The 24,865-nt window shown below is 50.1% G+C and overlaps 1 protein-coding gene across 4 annotated transcripts in view; it reads left to right on the top strand.

Moving 5' to 3' along the window:
* LOC119395608 (trafficking kinesin-binding protein milt) overlaps positions 1-23,962 on the top strand; it is a 469,019-nt gene extending 445,057 nt beyond the window's left edge. For 3 of the 4 annotated variants that reach the window (XM_037662592.2, XM_049416698.1, XM_049416699.1), the window contains exons 14-15: positions 2,000-2,144; positions 19,677-23,962. In XM_037662592.2, coding sequence (XP_037518520.1) covers positions 2,000-2,144; positions 19,677-19,883 — 352 coding nt within the window. In that variant the 3' untranslated portion in view covers positions 19,884-23,962. The remainder of the gene's footprint in view (positions 1-1,999; positions 2,145-19,676) is intronic. The other variant, XM_037662593.2, reaches the window with a different exon arrangement.
* Positions 23,963-24,865: the final 903 nt, after the last annotated feature.

Genomic DNA, 24,865 nt, shown 5'->3' with positions numbered 1-24,865 from the left:
AAGACCCTCCTAGTCAGCTCGAGCAGTTTACAGGCAGGCATGGTTTCAAAATAAAGAAAAGAAACGCTGGCCCGCCAACAGCGCTCGCTTGCGGGACAAAAACGGCAACTTGTGGGGGCTCTGCTGCGCGCGCGCGAAGGGTCATTCAGTTTTCCCTAGTGGTGATCAGTGGATACACTGTGCCAGACCGCACAGCTACAGTGCAGCCAGCAGCAGCCACCAGGTTACCCGTAAAGGAAACCACACAACACTGAAGCGAGGTGACGTAAGGCACTGGGCGGCCCTCTCCTTCGGCATAAAGCGAGTTGAGAGGGAATGCGTCAGGTAAATATGGCGATCGCTGTATCTCCAGTCCTACTTTAGCTTTTCCAAAGATTCTTTCAACTATATACTCCTGGGAGGCGTCGCACTCATTTCAAGGTGTTTTTCACACCAAGTGCGAGGGGTGGTTCATGACCCCTTTAAGAAGCAGTAAGCGATGAGACACCTTGTCGAAAGCTTCTGCAAATCTAAGAACATACACTCAATAACTTAGCATTTGTGTAAAGAGGATGAAATGTTCTGCATAAAGGATATTAGTTGTGTTTCGCAGGAGTTGTTTTTGTGAAACCCATGCTGAAATGAAGTGAAAAAAGATTCAAGAAATGAAACAAGATTAAAAGTTAAGTTCAAGGATTTTGCTAGACATTCTGGCAAGTGAAATGCCGGTTACCTTATTTCAACAGAGAGACCACCTTTCAGTATGCGGGCAGTCGAGCATTCAGTAGACGCCAGCTGTGTAAGAATAATTTGAGTTGATGAAACGGCCTGAGCTGTTTTGAGCTGGCTCTGGTAATCTTTAAGCAGGGTATGACATTACAGACAGTGTGGTGGAAATGGTGTGGGGCACAGACATTTGGTTGAAGGGGGATGTGAAGAATAGGCTAGACTAGATGCAGCTGAAAAAGAGTGGCAACCTATATCGAGGAGCTCCAACAAAAGAAGCACAGAGTGAGGCTTTTCCACTTCACACTTTTCAGAAATGCGCAAATGCACCCATATCATCCTTTGAATAATCACTCGTTCCGAAAAACATTGAAAGTAATTTAGTAGGCACCCTTTCAACAACAAACAACTGCAAAAGTTATCTCAGCTCGTCATGCCATTGCCAGAACACCAATCATTGAACACTAGCAGGAGTTGTAATGCCCAAAAATTTTTCTAAGCACGAGTGATCAGGAGCTCTTTGAAGGGTTCCACGATCAAAATATGATCAGAGTGCAAAGAATGTATTGTAATAATTAAGAGGTGCCATTCTCATTTCAGTGTTTAGACCATGCACTCACAATCCAAGACATTGGCTCAGACATGCCTCCCACTCACGTAGAGGCAAAGCAACATGTGCAAAATGCCGTCTGAATGACCATCACACTGCACACCCTGCCAACCCATGGTCCAAGATCCTGCTTTGTGCAGCAAGAAAGTCTTACCTTTTGAGAAGCCATGGGGGCAGCATCACACAGAACGCAAGGTCCACACCTTCTTGGTGGAGACAGCCAGTGTTGCTCTGCCTTGTTTGAAAGGGCCCACTCTCACTGGGCCATGTGTGTCAGTACCCTGTCTCAGCGCTTCAGCATCTCTAAGAGATTAATTGAGGTCAATACAAAAACCTCAGTATCGTGGACCCTAAAGCTCCCTCTGCTCCCAACCATAGCGTTCAGCAAGAAACTTTTTACCTAAAAGGTTCCTCTTGACAGGATTAGTCTTTCAAAAATATGTCACCCATCTTGCAATCGCGTTTCTTGCCTTTTATTTTCAAGATGTAATTGCATAGGGCTTATACTTGCAAAGGTGCCATAAAGTTCTTTCCTCCGGCATTGTACCTACAGGAGACAAACTGTGGCGATTAATGCTCAAACATCCTAATAGGACTCACTGGTGGCACCACAAAACCTCACTGGATCCGCCAGATGACATTGGCTCGCCTGTCATTGTCTGTCTGCTCGCCTTGTCCATACAGGTGCTGGGTCCAACGTCCAGGCTGGGAGCCAGAAGCACCCTGGCTGCGGCTGCAGGCCTGCCTCAGCAAGTTGAACAGCAGCAGCGGTGAAAGTCGGACGCCCAGTGTGTTACTACAAACACAACAGCAGCTACAGGAGCAGCAGGTGTGGTCTCGCCTTGTGGCTTCCTTGGCCCAGCCAGTACGAATCTCACAGGGTCACAAAAAATATGCATATCAGCCTAAATTCGTATCACTGAAGGCCGTGGAAAACTAGCATGCGAAATGAGTCGGTCTAGTGTGCAACATAAGAAAACTGGTGTACATTTTTAATTGTTGTTTCCCAGGGCCACATCACTGTCACACACAGCTCTGAATGATTGCCAGGTCTTTCACATGAATCGAAAACACTCTGGTGTTTACAAAAGCCAGATTCTCTGCAAAACCTACAACCGCATTGGAATTCTTAAGTGCGAAAGGATCATTACATGTTAAATTTTTCTTTTAAAAACAGTGAAACCACTTTTTGCCATGAATCGCTTACGGAAATTATGACCCTTAAGGGCCAATCAGTTTTATTTGTTTTAGCATTGAAGAAAATGTTGAGATGATCACTTTTGCTACTTTCTATTGATATGAAAGATTTATATTAGTATTCACTTCCACAGGTGGGTTTATTGCATAGCATTGAGGCAGCTATTGATGAGCACGGAAGCATAGCTTTCCAAAATGAAACTGGAATTCATGTTAGTGGGTTTTTGGAGCTTTTATCCTTTTATTTGAAGGGACGTCCACTAAAGGCAAATTGCAACTCGGCATGGAGGCATGGACACTTGAAATACTTTAAATACCGGATAGCACGAATTTAATACAGGACTAGGAAAGAGCACAGGACAAGCACTATTTGCAGCTAAGCTTTATTCAGAAATGTTTCTTTACATATATGCAAAGCCACGTTAGCACGTGCAGCTGCACAGCACCTCACCATCACACAACCATCATTGAGACTGGAAGGTCAAGACACATACAGATCGTAACCCTCTTTTGAAGAACTGTCTTTCTTTGCTGCGCAGCACAACGCACGTGCCACTGATGCAAGTGCTCTCTTTCTTTCTGCTGTGATAAGCTCCCATGCATTCTCTGGCAAGCACATTCCCACTTCTGCCCAGGAATTCCAACACTAGTCAGCACTGGCTCACAGGCACAGTCCCTACAATGAATAGGTAAATGAAAAGACAAATTATTACTAACAGATCGCTCGTGTTTCCGTGCTCGATCGTTGACGCATCAACCAGTTTGCCCATTATAAACCTTTCCACAAGTGAGTGGGATTTTACAGACGGACGCCTATGGCGCATGTAATGTAACGCATGAAATACCATTCCAGAAACTACGTAGTGCTTGTTTCGTGCCCAGGAAATGCTTAGTTTGAAAGAGAATCATGCTGTCAGCACAATTGAAACTCGGGGACTCGTGCCGTAAGGACTCCCCAAAGCCTTCTTTAACGGGCGCTATGCCAGCACATTCCGTTATCTGGCAACATTGTGCCTGCACCGAAAAAGTGCTCAAGAATACTTCCTGTTATGCTTGATTTTGTATACTTTATCAAACTCTGCTCCTTGCGTTGTAATGCGATGTTTTTCGCAGATGAAATGAATTACAAAGAAGCTCTTGATGCTCGGACACTGCTGTGTAGTGTCGGTGAGAAGCTGCATGCGATCCGGGCATCCGTAGTATGGCTGTGTCCTTGTGCCGGCGCCGTTCAGTGAGCCTCTGTTTAGGCTTTTTTCTTGCCTTTTTTGGATGTGCTTGTACGTAGGGCTAATATAATGGCAGGGTGGAAACGACACTGTACCGGAAGCAATGTGACACGGGAAATTTTTTGTCCTTTGAATCTCATCACCTGACCGAACACAAATGGTCCGTCGTGAGGACTTTCTTGTCAAGTTGTGATGCAGGGTGCTCTAATCAGCAGTTGCGGCTGCATCAAGTGGAAAACATGGTTGGTGCACTGGAACGACGGCATTATCCCAGGACGTTTATTAACGACACCCAGAAGCGCATGCGAAAAAGAACGAGGAGTGCGCCACGAGAAAAGATGCCGTCCATTGTTCCTTACGTTCAAGGTATATCCGACTCTGTTCGGAGAGCCTTGCAGCCGCTGGGCATAGAAACCATTTTTAGGCCTCATTACACCTTGGGACGCGTGTTCGCTAAGCCCAAAGATCGCACACCTGCGAACGATCAAAGCGGGGTCGTCTACAAAGTACAATGCGAAGATTGTGACGCTACTTGCATCAGCGAAACAGGCAGGAAACGATCAACAAGACAAAGAACACAAAGGGGACATCGCAATTTCCACCCATGCTACACGTTCCAAGACAGAGCTCGTCGAACACTGCTGGACAACAGGGCATACCTTTGACAGTACGACGACGCTGGCTCGATAACAAAGGTTGAGGCAAAGAAAACTCCTGGAATCCTAGTTCATCCGTCCTGATGAATCGACTTGCAATAACAACCACAGCCCCCTACCAGACATTTACAGGGACATGTGTGACTAACAGTGGACTGGGTGACCAGTTGGTGCCAGTGTATACTTAGGATGCCACCCGTATAGGTGGCACGTCTGTGTAATTTTGTATTTTTTGTTGCGTTAAGTCGGAGTAAATATTTTAGAACCCCACTTTAGCCTGTGAGAAGGGATACCTACGACACGTTTTTTTCCCAGTGCTTTCTGCAACCATGCTCGGACTTACTTTAAATGTTCAGTTGGCCACTGCAACGCGAGGAATAACCTATATCTAAAAATCATGTAAGCTGTGCCATAAATCTGGCACTTATTTTGCACTCGCACAACTTCGTGAGAGAAGACTTAAGGGGCTATGGATCGACCAAAAAAGCGATTTTTTTATTTCATTACTAAAAAATAATACATACTCTGAGGAGCAATACCATGCTTTGGCGAGTGAGAAGGAGTGCTCAAAGCCGCTTAGAAATGGCGCCAAAAACCGGGCCTCCTGATGGATACAAGGGCTTCTTTACACGTTGTTTTTCATCATTGTTTCTGCATGTGTGTATTTTTTATAATATGGCTAGATCGGGTAAATATATTCTCACGAGGCTATGGAAATACTGGACCCCTTTAATAAACAACCGAGTACTGCTGGCTCCTGAAAAGCGCGTCCATCGGGGCTAGCTCTCGAGCGGTCAAGAAGAAGTGTGCTGTCTTCTTTCTTTTCTAGCGTGAGAGTTGTTTCTTGCCGTTGGCCAATTACATGCAGGTGGCATTATTCCTCCTTTCAGAAAAAAAATATATAAATAGCACCACCTCAATGCTACAATATTGTCACGGGGAAAGAAAAAAAAAAGGAAATAGAAAAGCCAGATAAAGCGAAAGTGCAAAATAAAGAATGTCACGATAACGAAGTCAATGAACGAACAAGCGAGTTCACAATTATAAATGAAAGGCATAAACACAGAATGGCCAACGATAAAAAAAAACAGTTACGAATGCAGAGTGTACGGTTTCATGCGCACAACATGAACTACGTCCGGGCTCTGTTGTGTCCCTGCCTGTGATGTTGTGTCTGGGACCACTTCGTAGTTCACGTCACTGACGTGGCCTAGCACTTTATACGCGCCCAAATACCGGCTCAGTAACTTCACTGAGGCCACGGCGGCGAACGGGCGTCCACACCCAAACTTGGTCTCCGGGGTTGTAGGACACTTCCCTGTGGCGGATGTTGCAACGTCGTGCATCTGTCTGCTTCTGCTGGCCGATTTGTAGTCCCGCAAGCTGCCGAGCTTCCTCGGCACGCTCTGCCAGTTCCTCGGCATCAGTTGACAACTCGTCGGCGTCTTGACACAGCAGCATAGAGTCAAGCATATATGCACTTCATGGCTGCAGAGAAGTCAGGGAAGCGTTCATTTGTTTCTGCAGGGCAGCATCTATTTGTGTCGGCAGGGCAGCGTATATTTGTGTCTGCAGGGCAGCATCCGTATGTGTCGACAGGGCAGCGTTCATTTCAGTTTGCAGGGCAGCGTGCATAGAGTCAGCAGGGAAGCGTTCCTTCGTATCTGCAAGGCAGCGTTCATTTGTGTCTGCAGGGCAGCGTACGTTTGTGCCTGCAGGGCAGTGTCCATTTGAGTCTGCGGGGCAGCATTCGCTTGTGTCTGCAGGGCGGTGTTCATTTGTGTCTGCATGGCAGCATCCAGGGCAGTGTGCATTTGTGCCGGCAGGGCAGCGTACACTTGTGCCTGCAGGCCAGCGTACATTGAGTCAGCAGGGAAGCGATCATTTGTGTCTGCAGGGCAGCATATGTATGTGTCTGCAGGGCAGCGTTCATTTGTGTTGGCAGGGCAGCGTACACTTGTGCCTGCAGGCTGGCGTACATTGAGTCAGCAGGGAAGCATTCATTTGTGTCTGCAGGGCAGCATATGTGTGTGTCTCCAGGGCAGCGTTCATTTGTTTTGGCAGGGCAGCGTACACTTGTGCCTGCAGGCCAGCGTACATTGAGTCAGCAGGGAAGCGATCATTTGTGTCTGCAGGGCAGCATATATTTGTGTCTGCAGGGCAGCGTTCATTTGTGTTGGCAGGGCAGCGTACTCTTGTGCCTGCAGGCTAGCGTACATTGAGTCAGCAGGGAAGCATTCATTTGTGTCTGCAGGGCAGCATATGTTTGTCTGCAGGGCAGCGTTCATTTGTGTTGGCAGGGCAGCGTACACTTGTGCCTGCAGGCTGGCGTACATTGAGTCAGCAGGGAAGCATTCATTTGTGTCTGCAGGGCAGCATATGTGTGTGTCTCCAGGGCAGCGTTCATTTGTGTTGGCAGGGCAGCGTACACTTGTGCCTGCAGGCTGGCGTACATTGAGTCAGCAGGGAAGCATTCATTTGTGTCTGCAGGGCAGCATATGTGTGTGTCTCCAGGGCAGCGTTCATTTGTGTTGGCAGGGCAGCGTACACTTGTGCCTGCAGGCCAGCGTACATTGAGTCAGCAGGGAAGCGATCATTTGTGTCTGCAGGGCAGCATATATTTGTGTCTGCAGGGCAGCGTTCATTTGTGTTGGCAGGGCAGCGTACACTTGTGCCTGCAGGCTGGCGTACATTGAGTCAGCAGGGAAGCATTCATTTGTGTCTGCAGGGCAGCATATGTTTGTCTGCAGGGCAGCGTTCATTTGTGTTGGCAGGGCAGCGTACACTTGTGCCTGCAGGCTGGCGTACATTGAGTCAGCAGGGAAGCATTCATTTGTGTCTGCAGGGCAGCATATGTGTGTGTCTCCAGGGCAGCGTTCATTTGTGTTGGCAGGGCAGCGTACTCTTGTGCCTGCAGGCTAGCGTACATTGAGTCAGCAGGGAAGCATTCATTTGTGTCTGCAGGGCAGCATATGTTTGTCTGCAGGGCAGCGTTCATTTGTGTTGGCAGGGCAGCGTACACTTGTGCCTGCAGGCCAGCGTACATTGAGTCAGCAGGGAAGCGATCATTTGTGTCTGCAGGGCAGCATATATTTGTGTCTGCAGGGCAGCGTTCATTTGTGTTGGCAGGGCAGCGTACTCTTGTGCCTGCAGGCTAGCGTACATTGAGTCAGCAGGGAAGCGATCATTTGTGTCTGCAGGGCAGCATATTTGTGTCTGCAGGGCAGCGTTCATTTGTGTTGGCAGGGCAGCGTACTCTTGTGCCTGCAGGCTAGCGTACATTGAGTCAGCAGGGAAGCATTCATTTGTGTCTGCAGGGCAGCATATGTTTGTCTGCAGGGCAGCGTTCATTTGTGTTGGCAGGGCAGCGTACACTTGTGCCTGCAGGCTGGCGTACATTGAGTCAGCAGGGAAGCATTCATTTGTGTCTGCAGGGCAGCATATGTGTGTGTCTCCAGGGCAGCGTTCATTTGTGTTGGCAGGGCAGCGTACTCTTGTGCCTGCAGGCTAGCGTACATTGAGTCAGCAGGGAAGCATTCATTTGTGTCTGCAGGGCAGCATATGTTTGTCTGCAGGGCAGCGTTCATTTGTGTTGGCAGGGCAGCGTACACTTGTGCCTGCAGGCCAGCGTACACTTGTGCCTGCAGGCCAGCGTACATTGAGTCAGCAGGGAAGCGATCATTTGTGTCTGCAGGGCAGCATATATTTGTGTCTGCAGGGCAGCGTTCATTTGTGTTGGCAGGGCAGCGTACCTTGTGCCTGCAGGCTAGCGTACATTGAGTCAGCAGGGAAGCATTCATTTGTGTCTGCAGGGCAGCATATGTTTGTCTGCAGGGCAGCGTTCATTTGTGTTGGCAGGGCAGCGTACACTTGTGCCTGCAGGCTGGCGTACATTGAGTCAGCAGGGAAGCATTCATTGTGTCTGCAGGGCAGCATATGTGTGTGTCTCCAGGGCAGCGTTCATTTGTGTTGGCAGGGCAGCGTACACTTGTGCCTGCAGGCCAGCGTACATGAGTCAGCAGGGAAGCGATCATTTGTGTCTGCAGGGCAGCATATGTTTGTGTCTGCAGGGCAGCATGCATTTGTGTCGGCAGGGCAGCGTACACTTGTGCCTGCAGGCCAGCGTACATTGAGTCAGCAGGGACATCAGCAGGAAGATCATTTGTGTCTGCAGGGCAGCAATGTGTGTGTCTGTCAGGGCAGCGTTCATTTGTGTTGGCAGGCAGCGTACACTTGTGCCTGCGGCAGCGTACATTGAGTCAGCAGGGAAGCGATCATTTGTGTCTGTGTGTGCAGGGCAGCGTTCATTTGTGTTGCAGGAGGGCAGCGTACACTTGGCCTGCAGGCCAGCGTACATTAGTCAGCAGGGAAGCATCATTTGTGCTATGTTTGTGCTGCAGGGCAGCGCATTTGTGTCGGCAGGGCAGCGTACACTTGTGCCTGCAGGCCAGCGTACATTGAGTCAGCAGGGAAGCGATTCATTTGTGTCTGCAGGGCAGCATATGTTGTGTCTGCAGGGCAGCATGCATTTGTGTTGGCAGGGCAGCGTACACTTGTGCCTGCAGCTGCGTAACATTGAGTCAGCAGGGAAGCATTCTTTGTCTGCAGGGCAGCATATGTTTGTGTCTCAGGGCAGCGTTCATTTGTGTTGGCAGGGCAGCGTACACTTGTGCCTGCAGGCCAGCGTACATTGAGTCAGCAGGGAAGCGATCATTTGTGTCTGCAGGGCAGCATATGTTTGTGTCTGCAGGGCAGCATGCATTTGTGTCGGCAGGGCAGCGTACTCTTGTGCCTGCAGGCTAGCGTACATTGAGTCAGCAGGGAAGCAATCATTTGTGTCTGCAGGGCAGCATATGTTTGTGTCTGCAGGGCAGCGTTCATTTGTGTTGGCAGGGCAGCGTACACTTGTGCCTGCAGGCTGGCGTACATTGAGTCAGCAGGGAAGCATTCATTTGTGTCTGCAGGGCAGCATATGTTTGTGTCTGCAGGGCAGCGTTCATTTGTGTTGGCAGGGCAGCGTACACTTGTGCCTGCAGGCCAGCGTACATTGAGTCAGCAGGGAAGCGATCATTTGTGTCTGCAGGGCAGCATATATTTGTGTCTGCAGGGCAGCGTTCATTTGTGTTGGCAGGGCAGCGTACACTTGTGCCTGCAGGCTAGCGTACATTGAGTCAGCAGGGAAGCGATCATTTGTGTCTGCAGGGCAGCATATATTTGTGTCTGCAGGGCAGCGTTCATTTGTGTTGGCAGGGCAGCGTACTCTTGTGCCTGCAGGCTAGCGTACATTGAGTCAGCAGGGAAGCATTCATTGTGTCTGCAGGGCAGCATATGTTTGTCTGCAGGGCAGCGTTCATTTGTGTTGGCAGGGCAGCGTACACTTGTGCCTGCAGGCTGGCGTACATTGAGTCAGCAGGGAAGCATTCATTTGTGTCTGCAGGGCAGCATATGTGTGTGTCTCCAGGGCAGCGTTCATTTGTGTTGGCAGGGCAGCGTACACTTGTGCCTGCAGGCTGGCGTACATTGAGTCAGCAGGGAAGCATTCATTTGTGTCTGCAGGGCAGCATATGTGTGTGTCTCCAGGGCAGCGTTCATTTGTGTTGGCAGGGCAGCGTACACTTGTGCCTGCAGGCCAGCGTACATTGAGTCAGCAGGGAAGCGATCATTTGTGTCTGCAGGGCAGCATATATTTGTGTCTGCAGGGCAGCGTTCATTTGTGTTGGCAGGGCAGCGTACACTTGTGCCTGCAGGCTGGCGTACATTGAGTCAGCAGGGAAGCATTCATTTGTGTCTGCAGGGCAGCATATGTTTGTCTGCAGGGCAGCGTTCATTTGTGTTGGCAGGGCAGCGTACACTTGTGCCTGCAGGCTGGCGTACATTGAGTCAGCAGGGAAGCATTCATTTGTGTCTGCAGGGCAGCATATGTGTGTGTCTCCAGGGCAGCGTTCATTTGTGTTGGCAGGGCAGCGTACTCTTGTGCCTGCAGGCTAGCGTACATTGAGTCAGCAGGGAAGCATTCATTTGTGTCTGCAGGGCAGCATATGTTTGTCTCCAGGGCAGCGTTCATTTGTGTTGGCAGGGCAGCGTACACTTGTGCCTGCAGGCCAGCGTACATTGAGTCAGCAGGGAAGCGATCATTTGTGTCTGCAGGGCAGCATATATTTGTGTCTGCAGGGCAGCGTTCATTTGTGTTGGCAGGGCAGCGTACTCTTGTGCCTGCAGGCTAGCGTACATTGAGTCAGCAGGGAAGCATTCATTTGTGTCTGCAGGGCAGCATATGTGTGTGTCTCCAGGGCAGCGTTCATTTGTGTTGGCAGGGCAGCGTACTCTTGTGCCTGCAGGCTAGCGTACATTGAGTCAGCAGGGAAGCATTCATTTGTGTCTGCAGGGCAGCATATGTTTGTCTGCAGGGCAGCGTTCATTTGTGTTGGCAGGGCAGCGTACACTTGTGCCTGCAGGCTGGCGTACATTGAGTCAGCAGGGAAGCATTCATTTGTGTCTGCAGGGCAGCATATGTGTGTGTCTCCAGGGCAGCGTTCATTTGTGTTGGCAGGGCAGCGTACTCTTGTGCCTGCAGGCTAGCGTACATTGAGTCAGCAGGGAAGCATTCATTTGTGTCTGCAGGGCAGCATATGTTTGTCTGCAGGGCAGCGTTCATTTGTGTTGGCAGGGCAGCGTACACTTGTGTGCCTGCAGGCCAGCGTACACTTGTGCCTGCAGGCCAGCGTACATTGAGTCAGCAGGGAAGCGATCATTTGTGTCTGCAGGGCAGCATATATTTGTGTCTGCAGGGCAGCGTTCATTTGTGTTGGCAGGGCAGCGTACTCTTGTGCCTGCAGGCTAGCGTACATTGAGTCAGCAGGGAAGCATTCATTTGTGTCTGCAGGGCAGCATATGTTTGTCTGCAGGGCAGCGTTCATTTGTGTTGGCAGGGCAGCGTACACTTGTGCCTGCAGGCTGGCGTACATTGAGTCAGCAGGGAAGCATTCATTTGTGTCTGCAGGGCAGCATATGTGTGTGTCTCCAGGGCAGCGTTCATTTGTGTTGGCAGGGCAGCGTACACTTGTGCCTGCAGGCCAGCGTACATTGAGTCAGCAGGGAAGCGATCATTTGTGTCTGCAGGGCAGCATATGTTTGTGTCTGCAGGGCAGCATGCATTTGTGTCGGCAGGGCAGCGTACACTTGTGCCTGCAGGCCAGCGTACATTGAGTCAGCAGGGAAGCGATCATTTGTGTCTGCAGGGCAGCATATGTATGTGTCTGCAGGGCAGCGTTCATTTGTGTTGGCAGGGCAGCGTACACTTGTGCCTGCAGGCTGGCGTACATTGAGTCAGCAGGGAAGCGATCATTTGTGTCTGCAGGGCAGCATATGTGTGTGTCTCCAGGGCAGCGTTCATTTGTGTTGGCAGGGCAGCGTACACTTGTGCCTGCAGGCCAGCGTACATTGAGTCAGCAGGGAAGCGATCATTTGTGTCTTGTGTCTGCAGGGCAGCGTTCATTTGTGTTGGCAGGGCAGCGTACACTTGTGCCTGCAGGCCAGCGTACATTGAGTCAGCAGGGAAGCGATCATTTGTGTCTGCAGGGCAGCATATGTTTGTGTCTGCAGGGCAGCATGCATTTGTGTCGGCAGGGCAGCGTACACTTGTGCCTGCAGGCCAGCGTACATTGAGTCAGCAGGGAAGCGATCATTTGTGTCTGCAGGGCAGCATATGTTTGTGTCTGCAGGGCAGCATGCATTTGTGTTGGCAGGGCAGCGTACACTTGTGCCTGCAGGCTGGCGTACATTGAGTCAGCAGGGAAGCATTCATTTGTGTCTGCAGGGCAGCATATGTGTGTGTCTCCAGGGCAGCGTTCATTTGTGTTGGCAGGGCAGCGTACACTTGTGCCTGCAGGCCAGCGTACATTGAGTCAGCAGGGAAGCGATCATTTGTGTCTGCAGGGCAGCATATGTTTGTGTCTGCAGGGCAGCATGCATTTGTGTCGGCAGGGCAGCGTACTCTTGTGCCTGCAGGCTAGCGTACATTGAGTCAGCAGGGAAGCATTCATTTGTGTCTGCAGGGCAGCATATGTTTGTGTCTGCAGGGCAGCGTTCATTTGTGTTGGCAGGGCAGCGTACACTTGTGCCTGCAGGCTGGCGTACATTGAGTCAGCAGGGAAGCGATCATTTGTGTCTGCAGGGCAGCATATGTTTGTCTGCAGGGCAGCGTTCATTTGTGTTGGCAGGGAAGCGTACACTTGTGCCTGCAGGCTAGCGTACATTGAGTCAGCCGGGAAGCATTCATTTGTGTCTGCAGGGCAGCATATGTTTGTGTCTGCAGGGCAGCGTTCATTTGTGTCGGCAGGGCAGCGTACACTTGTGCCTGCAGGGAAGCGTTCATTTGTTTCTGCAGGGCAGCATCTATTTCTGTCGGCAGGGCAGTGTATATTTGTGTCTGCAGGGCAGCATCCGTATGTGTCGACAGGGCAGCGTTCCTTTCAGTTTGCAGGGCAGCGTGCATAGAGTCAGCAGGGAAGTGTTCCTTCGTATCTGCAGGGCAGCGTTCATTTGTGTCTGCAGGGCAGCGTATGTTTGTGCCTGCAGGGCAGTGTTCATTTGAGTCTGCGGGGCAGCATTCGCTTGTGTCTGCAGGGCGGTGTTCATTTGTGTCTGCATGGCAGCATCCATTTCTGTCTGCAGGGCTGCATTCATTTGTCTCTGCTGGGCAGCATTCGCTTGTGTCTGCAGGGCGGTGTTCATTTGTGTCTGCATGGCAGCATCCATTTCTGTCTGCAGGGCTGCATTCATTTGTCTGTGCTGGGCAGCATTCATTTGTGTCTCCAGGGCGGCGTTCATTTGTGTCTGCACGGCAGCATCCATTTCTGTCTGCAGGGCGGCATGAATTTGTCTCTGCAGGGCAGTATTCGCTTGTGTCTGCAGGGCGGTGTTCATTTGTGTCTGCACGGCAGCATCCATTTCTGCATCCAGGTCGGCATTCATTTCTCTCTGCAGGGCAGCATTCGCTTGTGTCTGCAGGGCGGTGTTCATTTGCATCTGCACGGCAGCATGCATTTCTGTCTGCAGTGCGGCATTCATTTGTCTCTGCAGGGCAGCATTCATTTGTGTCTCTAGGGCGGCGTTCATTTGCATCTGCAGGGCAGCGTCCACTTCTGTCTGCAGGGCGGCATGAATTTGTCTCTGCAGGGCAGCATTCATTTCTCTCTCCAGGATGGCGTTCATTGCATCTGCAGGACAGCGTCCATTACTGTCTGCAGGGCGGCATTCATTTGTCTCTGCAGGGCAGCATTCATTTCTGTCTCCAGGGCGGCGTTCATTTGTGTCTGCACGGCAGCATCCATTTCTGTCTGCAGGGCGGCATGAATTTGTCTCTGCAGGGCAGTATTCGCTTGTGTCTGCAGGGCGGTGTTCATTTGCATCTGCAGGACAGCATCCATTTCTGTCTGCAGGGCGGCATAAATTTGTCTCTGCAGAGCAGCATTCGCTTGTGTCTGCAGGGCGGTGTTCATTTGTGTCTGCACGGCAGCATCCATTTCTGCATCCAGGGCGGCATTCATTTCTCTCTGCAGGGCAGCATTCGCTTGTGTCTGCAGGGCGGTGTTCATTTGCATCTGCACGGCAGCATGCATTTCTGTCTGCAGTGCGGCATTCATTTGTCTCTGCAGGGCAGCATTCATTTGTGTCTCTAGGGCGGCGTTCATTTGCATCTGCAGGGCAGCGTCCACTTCTGTCTGCAGGGCGGCATTCATTTGTCTCTGCAGGGCAGCATTCATTTCTCTCTCCAGGATGGCGTTCATTGCATCTGCAGGACAGCGTCCATTTCTGTCTGCAGGGCGGCATTCATTTGTCTCTGCAGGGCAGCATTCATTTCTGTCTCCAGGGCGGCGTTCATTTGTGTCTGCACGGCAGCATCCATATTTCTGTCTGCAGGGCGGCATGAATTTGTTTCTGCAGGGCAGCATTCACTTGTGTCTCCAGGGCGGCGTTCATTTGCATCTACAGGACAGCGTCCATTTCTGTCTGCAGGGCGGCATAAATTTGTCTCTGCAGAGCAGCATTCGCTTGTGTCTGCAGGGCGGTGTTCATTTGTGTCTGCACGGCAGCATCCATTTCTGCATCCAGGGCGGCATTCATTTCTCTCTGCAGGGCAGCATTCGCTTGTGTCTGCAGGGCGGTGTTCATTTGCATCTGCACGGCAGCATGCATTTCTGTCTGCAGTGCGGCATTCATTTGTCTCTGCAGGGCAGCATTCATTTGTGTCTCTAGGGCGGCGTTCATTTGCATCTGCAGGGCAGCGTCCACTTCTGTCTGCAGGGCGGCATGAATTTGTCTCTGCAGGGCAGTGTTCATTTGTGTCTCCGGGGCGACGTTCATTTGCATCTGCAGGACAGCGTCCGTTTCTGTCTGCAGGGCGGCATTCATTTGTCTCTGCAGGGCAGCTTTCGCTTGTGTCTGCAGGGCGGCATTCATTTGTGTCTGCACGGCAGCATCGATTTCTGTCTGCAGGGCGGCATTCATTTGTCCCTGCAGGGCAGCATTCATTTCTGTCTCCAGGGCGGCGTTCATTTGCATCTGCAGGACAGCGTCCATTTCTGTCTGCAGGGCGGCATTCATTTGTCTCTGCAGGGCAGCATTCGCTTGTGTCTGCTGGGCGGTGTTCATTTGTGTCTGCACGGCAGCATCCATTTCTATCTGCAGGGCGGCAGTCATTTGTCTCTGCAGGGCAGCATTCATTTGTGTCTCAAGGGCGGCGTTCATTTGCATCTGCAGGACAGCGTCCATTTCTGTCTGCAGGGCGGCATTCATTTGTCTCTGCAGGGCAGCATTCGCTTGTGCCTGCAGGGCGGTCTTCATCTGTGTCTGCACGGCAGCATACATTTCTGTCTGCAGGGCGGCATTCATTTGTGTCTGCACGGCAGCATCGGTTTCTGTCTGCAGGGCGGCATTCATTTGTCTCTGCAGGGCAGCATTCATTTGTGTCTCAAGGGCGGCGTTCATTTGCATCTGCAGGACAGCGTCCATTTCTGTCTGCAGGGCGGCATTCATTTGTCTCTGCAGGGCAGCATTCGCTTGTGTCTGCTGGGCGGTGTTCATTTGTGTCTGCACGGCAGCATCCATTTCTATCTGCAGGGCAGCATTCATTTGTGTCTTAAGGGCGGCGTTCATTTGCATCTGCAGGACAGCGTCCATTTCTGTCTGCAGGGCGGCATGAATTTGTCTCTGCAGGGCAGCATTCATTTGTGTCTCCAGGGCGGCGTTCATTTGCATCTGCAGGACAGCGTCCATTTCTGTCTGCAGGGCGGCATTCATTTGTCTCTGCAGGGCAGCATTCATTTGTGTCTCCAGGGCGGCGTTTATTTGTGTCTGCACAGCAGCATCCATTTCTGTCTGCAGGGCGGCATGAATTTGTCTCTGCAGGGCAGGATTCGCTTGTGTCTCCAGGGCGGCGTTCATTTCCATCTGCAGGACAGCGTCCATTTCTGTCTGCAGGGCGGCATTCATTTGTCTCTGCAGGGCAGCATTCATCTGTGTCTCCAGGGCGGCGTTCATTTGCATCTGCAGGACAGCGTCCATTTCTGTTTGCAGGGCGGCATGAATTTGTCTCTGCAAGGCAGCGTTCATTTGTGTCTCCAGGGCGGCGTTCATTTGCATCTGCAGGACAGCGTCCATTTCTGTCTGCAGGGCGGCATTCATTTGTCTCTGCAGGGCAGCATTCGCTTGTGTCTGCAGGGCGGTGTTCATTTGTGTCTGCACGGCAGCATACATTTCTGTCTGCAGGTCGGCATTCATGTCTCTGCAGGGCAGCATTCATTTGTGTCTCCAGGCTGGCGTTCATTTGCATCTGCAGGACAGCGTCCATTTCTGTCTGCAGGGCGGCATGAATTTGTCTCTGCAGGGCAGCATTCCCTTGTGTCTGCAGCGCGGTGTTCATTTGTGTCTGCACGGCAGCATACATTTCTGTCTGCAGGTCGGCATTCATGTCTCTGCAGGGCAGCATTCATTTGTGTCTCCAGGCTGGCGTTCATTTGCATCTGCAGGACAGCGTCCATTTCTGTCTGCAGGGCGGCATTCATTTGTCTCTGCAGGGCAGCATTCATTTGTGTCTCCAGGGCGGCGTTCATTTGCATCTGCAGGACAGCGTCCATTTCTGTCTGCAGGGCGGCATTCATTTGTGTCTCCAGGGCGGCGTTCATTTGCATCTGCAGGACAGCGTCCCTTTCTGTCTCCAGGGCGGTATGAATTTGTCTCTGCAGGGCAGCATTCGCTCTTGTCTGCAGGGCGGTGTTCATTTGTGTCTGCACGGCAGCATCCATTTCTGTCTGCAGGGCGGCATTCATTTGTCTCTGCAGGTCAGCATTCATTTGTGTCTCCAGGGCGGCGGTGTTCATTTGCATCTGCAGGACAGCGTCCATTTCTGTCTGCAGGGCGGCATTCATTTGTCTCCAGGGCGGCGTCCATTTCTGTCTGCAGGGCGGCATGAATTTGTCTCTGCAGGGCAGCATTCATTTGTGTCTCCAGGGCGGCGTTCATTTGCATCTGCAGGACAGCGTCCATTTCTGTCTGCAGGGCGGCATTCATTTGTCTCTGCAGGGCAGCATTCGCTTGTGTCTGCAGGGCGGTGTTCATTTGTGTGTGCACGGCAGCATCCATTTCTGTCAGCAGGGCGGCATGAATTTGTCTCTGCAGGGCAGCATTCATTTGTGTCTCCAGGGCGGCGTTCATTTGCATCTGCGGGACAGCGTCCATTTCTGTCTGCAGGGCGGCATTCTTTTGTCTCTGCAGGGCAGCATTCGCTTGTGTCTGCAGGGCGGTGTTCATTTGTGTCTGCAGGGCGGCATTCATTTGTGTCTGCACGGCAGCATCCATTTCTGTCTGCTGGGAGGCATTCATTTGTCTCTGCAGGGCAGCATTCATTTGTGTCTCCAGGGCGGCGTTCATTTGCATCTGCAGGACAGCGTCCATTTCTGTCTGCAGGGTGGCATTCATTTGTCTCTGCAGGGCAGCATTCGCTTGTGTCTGCAGGGCGGCATTCATTTGTGTCTGCAGGGCGGCATTCATTTGTGTCTGCACGGCAGCATCCATTTCTGTCTGCAGGGTGGCATTCATTTGTCTCTGCAGGGCAGCATTCATTTGTGTCTCCAGGGCGGTGTTCATTTGCATCTGCAGGACAGTGTCCATTTCTGTCTGCAGGGCGGCATGAATTTGTCTCTCCAGGGCAGCATTCGTTTGTGTCTGCAGGGCGTCGTCTGTCGGTCTCTGCAGCGCAGCGTTCGTTGGTGTTGGCAGGGCAGTGTACGTGTCTGCAGGGCAATGGATGCTTGTATCTGCAGGGCAGCATTCGTTTGTGTCTGCAGGGCAGCATCTGTTTGTGTCGGCAGGACAGCGTACGTGTCTGCAGGGCAATGGATGCTTGTATCTGCAGGGCAGCATTGGTTTTGTCTGCAGGGCAGCATCTGCTTGTGTTGGCAGGGCAGCGTACATTCGTGTCTGCAGGGCAGCATTTGTGTGTGTCTGCAGGGCAGCATTTGTATGTGTCGGCAGGGCTGCATCTCTCAGTGTCAGCAGTGCAGCTTATGTCCGTGTCTGCAAGGCAGGGTTTGTGTCCGCAGGGCAGTAAATGTTTGTATCTGCAGGGCAGCGTTCATTTTTGGCTGCGATGGAAACACGATTAGGTTTGGGCCCAGGATCCGTTAATACAGTGGCACAGCAGTAGGCTTTCAACATGCAACACTGACATCTTAATCTACAGCAATACAGGTCACACGATATTGACAGAAACTAAATAATGTTCCACAACAGTCCGTCTATTTTTGCGACGTGCCTAGCAATCATGCGTTCACCTCTTCAGGGGCTGTCGTCGTGGTCACCATGGTAGTCGTCGTCGCGGCGGTATCACTGCGTGGCCCAACGATGAGGGTCGCGATGGCTCGTCGTCACCTACGGCGCACTTGTTGCTGCGTCCGCCCCAGTTGTGACAGGGTCAGCAGGGAGTCGCAGCAGCCGGTTGAGCCCCATGTTGCTGCTGTGTCTGGCTAGTGGTTAGCCAGCCACTTCCAGCTGAGGCGTCTCCCAGAACGTCGGTCATGGTTGCTCAGGAGCACTCGCACCAGGCCGCTGGTGCACCGAGGAGTCGGGAACGAAATCTCGGCGCCGATGGAGTACTCACACCAGGCCACTCGAACAGCAGGGGGCTGGTGCACCGAGGAATCACGAGCAGGCCCGATTGACACAGTAGTGGAACCACGGACGCCCGAGCACTCGACTGGACTAACTGCCGTCCCCGATGTCCACCCGCTCTCGTTCCGCTCGTTCTCTCGAGACTCTTCTTTTTTCTCTCGTTCTGCATTCTTCTCCACCACAATCATCATTTTTAACTCTTCTGGTCACACAGTAATCTTCATCACGAGCCACCTCTCTCCAGATCTCCCACGACGGTGTCACGGCCACAGTCCACTATGCACATCATCACAGCGTTCATTCGTGTCTGCAGGGCACCATCTGTTCGTGCCAGCAGGGCAGTGTACGTTTGTGTCTGCAGGGCACCATCTGTTTGTGCTGGCAGGGCAGTGTATGTTTGTGTCTGCAGGGCACCATCTGTTTGTCCTAGCAGGGCAGCTTTCCTTTTTGTCATTAGGACAGCTTGTGTTTGTGGCTGCACAGAAGGCTACGTTCATGTAGAGCAGTGTACATTTGCATGAAATGATTGGGGTTAAGATAGGTTTGCAACACTATCACATTGTAGGCTCACGAGCCTTTGGCTGGATGCATAGAAAAATGTATATGACTGACCCCAAAATTTGTACAAGCTGGTATCGTGTCACTGAGATTCTACTCTAAATGAACAACAGAGAGAAAAATGATTTCGTTCATATTAGAAACTTGCCTTTTTTTGATATGAGAAGCACCAGTTTTGCCACTAGAAGGGGTCGAAAATGTTCGCACGTAGAAAATACAAGTGGCACCGCTGCCTAGATGTTCCCAAACCAAGTCACCACAATGTCATGAATTTGCATAATATCGTGCTAGGTCTACATAATCCCTTGTTTGTAAAAAATGAATGGCAGCACATTCTAAGGGAGACAGAATAGCAAGTTTCAGAAGAGTTCGTTGAGCCAATAACTTGAAATCAGTGACTTCACACCGACACTGAGCTTCAAATGTCTAAGTGTGAAATTAAAGAATGAAACGCCGACATAGATTTTTTCTTTTAATAATGAATGTAAGATGGTGTAATTAATAGCGATAGGAGGAGTACCTTATTGGTCGAAACTTTGGTGTTTGTTCATGCAGGACAAGCCAGTCCCTGGGACTCCGCCATCGTCCCCCGTGATGCACCGTCGTGGAGCCACCAGGCTTCTGCGTTCCTATCGAGCTTCATCGCGGTGCTCTTCACCAGCACGGCCATTGAAGCTGGCAGTTGTCTACGAGGCTGGTGCCACAAAGCAGTGCACAACGGACTCATTGCAGACTTGCAGTAGTTTGCCAGTCAGCAGCTAGAGACAGTGTGACTAGTGCTCTTGAGCAAGCTCGTAATTTTATTTTTTTCTTGAAGTGATATTTACACATCTGTTATCTAGTTGTTTCAAGGTTGGCTTGATTCCAGAGAAATATTCATGTAAGCTTTTTGATAGGGAGGGCGAATCCTGCGGGCACACAGTTGATCTTCAGAAAGACCACCACTCGTGGAAAGCTTTCTCTTTTAGGGAAACTGCACCTTTGGACGAGACTGCAGTTTTTCGGTGCGCCTGACACCATTGCTTTTATTTGTGTGCCAAAATGTTAGCTGAATGTTACTTTTCTGACCGTCCCCCAGTGGTGACTGACAAAGAACGCTGTGCAGTGTCCGCAGGCATATTACTGGCCATGTTTTTTAGCTGTGAACCCGCTACCAAAAAATGAACATTTGAATTGGACTTCTGCAAATGAGCAAGTAAGAACGCACATTCTTCTCGCACATAACAAAGCAGAAAACTGGGCGAGTTGGTATGTATTCATCGTCACTGGATAGCGCGCACTTACAACGAGGACAAAGGGAGAAGAACACGACAGCACAAGCGCTAACTTTCAACTAAAGTTTATTAAAGGAAAAATGGAAGAGAAGAAAATAACACGAAATACCGCACATGCGTCACTGCGCAGAAAACATAACTAAATTATAAGCCACACATAATATCAAAGCCTAACAACATGGCAGTTGATAACCAATCTGTTCACCGTTGCAAGGCGCTAATCAGTGTGGCCAAGAAAAGACAGTTCTTTATCTGTTAGTGCCAATGACGTCTGGCTTACACATCTATGTCCTTCTCTTTTGATTTGGAAGGCCTCCCTTGTAGTCTTGTCGTTGTGACGGAATAAAACTGTGGTGCCTGTGAAATCCGCGGAGCACCCGCAGTCCCTGCAATGGATGCCAAGGTGCGTCGAAAATGTAGGACCTTTAACTGCGTTCCTATGTTCATTGAGGCGCAGATTCAGACATGTGCCCGTCTGGCCAACATAAACGCGGCCACATGATAACGGGATGCTATGTACGACTCCCGAGGCGCAAGGTATGTGGCTGTAGGTGCGGTTAATGCTGCAGGCTTGACTGTTCCTAGAACTCGACTATGCGTCTGCGCACCGCGGGGCATATGCTGCGTACCTTGTGTTCCGCGGAAAACACCACCTTCACCTCATGCCAGGCGCCACCATTTTTAGACGATGTGACAACCCATGCACATAAGGTATCACGGCAAACTTCACCTTGTCTTTTGCTTTCGGCTCCGTCACGCCTAGCTGCTGCCCTGCCATAGATTCTTTTAGCTCCCGCAAAAGCCGGCTACATGCGAGAACCGTCGTCTGGTTCGGGTATCCCGCCTTCCCAAGTTTGCTCAACTGAACATTAACGCGTGCTTCCATCATGTGTTCACATGATTTTGTCAGGGCTGATCGCAGAGCAGGTATAGCTATGCCATTCTTAACAACCTTAGAGTGGGCCGACTATATTGCCAACAGATATGACCTGAATCAAAAGTAAGCTTAACATCTAAGGCATGGGATTGTACTTCACTACAGAAACTGCTGTTAATGGTTCGATAAAGTTTTTAGATGTTAAGCTTACTTTAGAGTGGGCCGGTCGGCCCACTCTAAGGTTGTTAAGAATGGCATAGCTATATCTGTTCTGCGATCAGCCCTGACAAAATCATGTGAACACATGATGGAAGCACGCGTTAATGTTCAGTTGAGCAAACTTAGGAAGGCGGGATACCCGAACCAGACGACGGTTCTCGCATGTAGCCGGCTTTTGCGGGAGCTAAAAGAATCTATGGCAGGGCAGCAGCTAGGCGTGACGGAGCCGAAAGCAAAAGACAAGGTGAAGTTTGCCGTGATACCTTATGTGCATGGGTTGTCACATCGTCTAAAAAAGGTGGGCGCCCGGCATGAGGTGAAGGTGGTGTTTTCCGCGGAACACAAGGTACGCGGCGTATGCCCCGCGGTGCGCAGACGCATAGAGTCGAGTTCTAGGAACAGTCAAGCCTGCAGCATTAACCATACATACAGCCACATACCTTGCGCCTCGGGAGTCGTACATAGCATCCCGTTATCATGTGGCCGTGTTTATGTTGGCCAGACGGGCAGATGTCTGAATCTGCACCTCAATGAACATAGGAACACAGTTAAAGGTCCTACATTTTCGACGCACCTTGGCATGCATTGCAGGGACTGCGGGTGCTCCGCGGATTTCACAGGCACCACAGTTTTATTCCGTCACAAGGACAAGACTACAAGGGAGGCCTTCCAAATCAAAAAAGAAGGACATAGATGTGTAAGCTAGACGTCATTGGCGCTAACAGATAAAGAACTGTCTTTTCTTGGCCACACTGATTAGCGCCTTGCAACGGTGAACAGATTGGTTATCAACTACCATGTTGTTAGGCTTTGATATTATGTGTGGCTTATAATTTAGTTATGTTTTCTGTGCAGTGACGCATGCGCGGTATTTTGTGTTATTTTCTTCTCTTCCGTTTTTCCTTGAATAAACTTTAGTTGAAAGTTAGCGCTTGTGCTGTCGTGCTCTTCTCCATTTGTCCCCGTTGTAAGTACGCGCTATCCTGTGGCGATTCTTCTCGCGTATCTGCATGCCTTACCCGTAAGGTGGCACAGCGCTGAAATGGTGGTGCCCTCCCATTGGATTACAACCATTCATGTCTGCAGCACTAAATGAATGGACCTTTCCAGAAAGTGGTGTGCACTTTAGCCATCTCGGGGCAGAGAACCCCTCGTGGCCGTAGTAAATCTGTAGTCCCTCACAATAGTGTGGCTCAAAATGATATCTTAGCACATGAAATCCCCGAATGTATTTGTTTTTTAAACACTCAGTGTCTGGATACAAAATATATAAGTTCGAAGGACTTTTTCATTTTTGCACTAAACATTGTAGCATGATACAAGCATCAATTCTTTATGGGTCATGCACAACAGACGAAGGGGCGATATCGATCTCTCGCTTGAAAATGATAAAATCGGTCACGTAGTCACATTTAATTGTGATAGACCAGTACAGATTAGAAGCTGCTGCACAAACTGATGTTTGAGCTCAGTGTCGCTGAATTAATTTGACAGCAATCTGCGCATTACTATTGAGCTCCTTGACCACATCATTTGCAGGTTTGAGAAACGCACGTGTCTGCAAAGATGTAACACAGCGTCTAGTTGTTGAGCTGCGTGAGCATAACCAGTTCAGTCTGTATTGTGTATCTGCAAACATTCTTTAAAAGACTGGGATTAAAAAAAAAGAATAATTGAACGAAAAGCATCTCAGGCTACGTGAATGTCACAGCCCAACGAAACATTAGTCTCAACCACAGCCCACTGCATTAGTGAACAGCATCGGCAATTGCTGGGTGTGGCGTTGGCAGCCTAGACAGCCATGCGCTCCAACCTCTTGCACGGGGACTTCTGGAAAGGTCCTTATATAGCGGGAGGTGAGGGCTCTTATGACCCCCATTTTTCTCTATTGCCTAACATGACGATTTCAGGAAAGCTGAGTGTCTTTTAGTGGAGGATCAGAAGGCGTTTTCCATGGGAGACGGGATAGTTCCCTCTGTGACTGAAAGTTGCCCTACAAATGCAGTTGTCCATCAAGGTGATTGAACTTTCTCTGGGCGAGCTTCTTGTTTTGATTGGTCTTGTAGTTTGTGTGTTTTCTTTCACTTTGTACACTTCAGCTGCGGTGTTGAATTGTTGACGTGTTTCTTGTATTAGGCGTGGGGATGTGTAGGTGGTTCAAGATGCATGGTAGTCTGCATGAGCTTTCATAGTGAGACACACTTGAATGCGTTTGTTTTATACACATGTTCTGTTGATAGAGCTCATTAGAGTAAGGCACAGAGATTCAATTGAATGCATTGCTTAGTGAGAGGGGGCAAGCTTAAACCTGATATGGGACACATGGACCAGCTCTTTTTACAGTTTAAGCAGTACTCTGGCACACAGACAAAATGATTTGAAAGTTACATAGAAGGCAAGCAACATATTATATGTCGAGCAGCTAAAGTTATTGAGGATATTAAAACAAAGTATACCTTTTTTAATGACAATCTTGTTTTTTCACTCAATTGTAGCGAAGAGTGACGCTACAATGGGGCATCCTCTCAGATGACATCTAGTAGGTCTGTCTCTACCGTGCATTGCTCGAGGACGCCGCTCGTGCTCGGAGTCCATGGTTTCAGCCGTTGCTTGAGCTACTGGTCAACCCTTACACCAGCGTTCAATACACGTCCTTACACAAGATATACTGCATTCCTTAAAAAGAAAGATTCTCGGAGGACGCAAATTAGCGCATTCAGAAATTCATAATAATAACAAGATAAAACAAAACCAGATCGATACCAGAAAAAGTGAGCCAATACTGTGTGAGCATATGTCAGGGGTGCAACAGATGCGCCAATGGCACCAGTTAAATACAATTCGGCATTTTTGTGCCACGTTGAGCCAAAATTATGAAATTTGTTGAAATGGTGCCATGCTGCGCCCAAATGCCCGACCATGCAGCCTCAATATTTTCTCAGTTGCGCTAATTATAGCGGGAAATGGAAGCTGCGTTGGCCACCTGCACTTTGGGCATCATCATCCAATCCAATCCAGTCTTTAACCCTAACCCCCATTGCGGAAGAAAAGAAAAAAAAACAGCGGTTTTAAAATTTTCTGGCTTTGTTTTCTCGCGTGCTGAACGCTTCTTAAGCCACTTTCACCGCAGTACACCGGTGCATTGCAAAAAAGCGTAACATGATTAAGAAGGGGCAAGTACTACTAGCTGTCACGGGACACAGCCCAGCGTGCATGCGTCCCATAAATAATTACGAGTAGTAGTATGATTGCTGACGCCTAAAAAATTACTGGCAATCATTCGGAGCTGCGTATGACGCTTCTGTTGCCCTGAGAAACACTAAACAAAAACGTAGGCCAGCATATTTTCACTACCCCCACTTATCCTGCTTTAC

This window comes from Rhipicephalus sanguineus, chromosome 6 (genome assembly GCF_013339695.2).
Source record: "Rhipicephalus sanguineus isolate Rsan-2018 chromosome 6, BIME_Rsan_1.4, whole genome shotgun sequence".
NCBI classification, from domain to species: domain Eukaryota; kingdom Metazoa; phylum Arthropoda; class Arachnida; order Ixodida; family Ixodidae; genus Rhipicephalus; species Rhipicephalus sanguineus.
The sequence above is the reverse complement of the archived record's forward strand: the minus strand, read 5'-3'. Positions and strand labels throughout refer to the sequence as shown.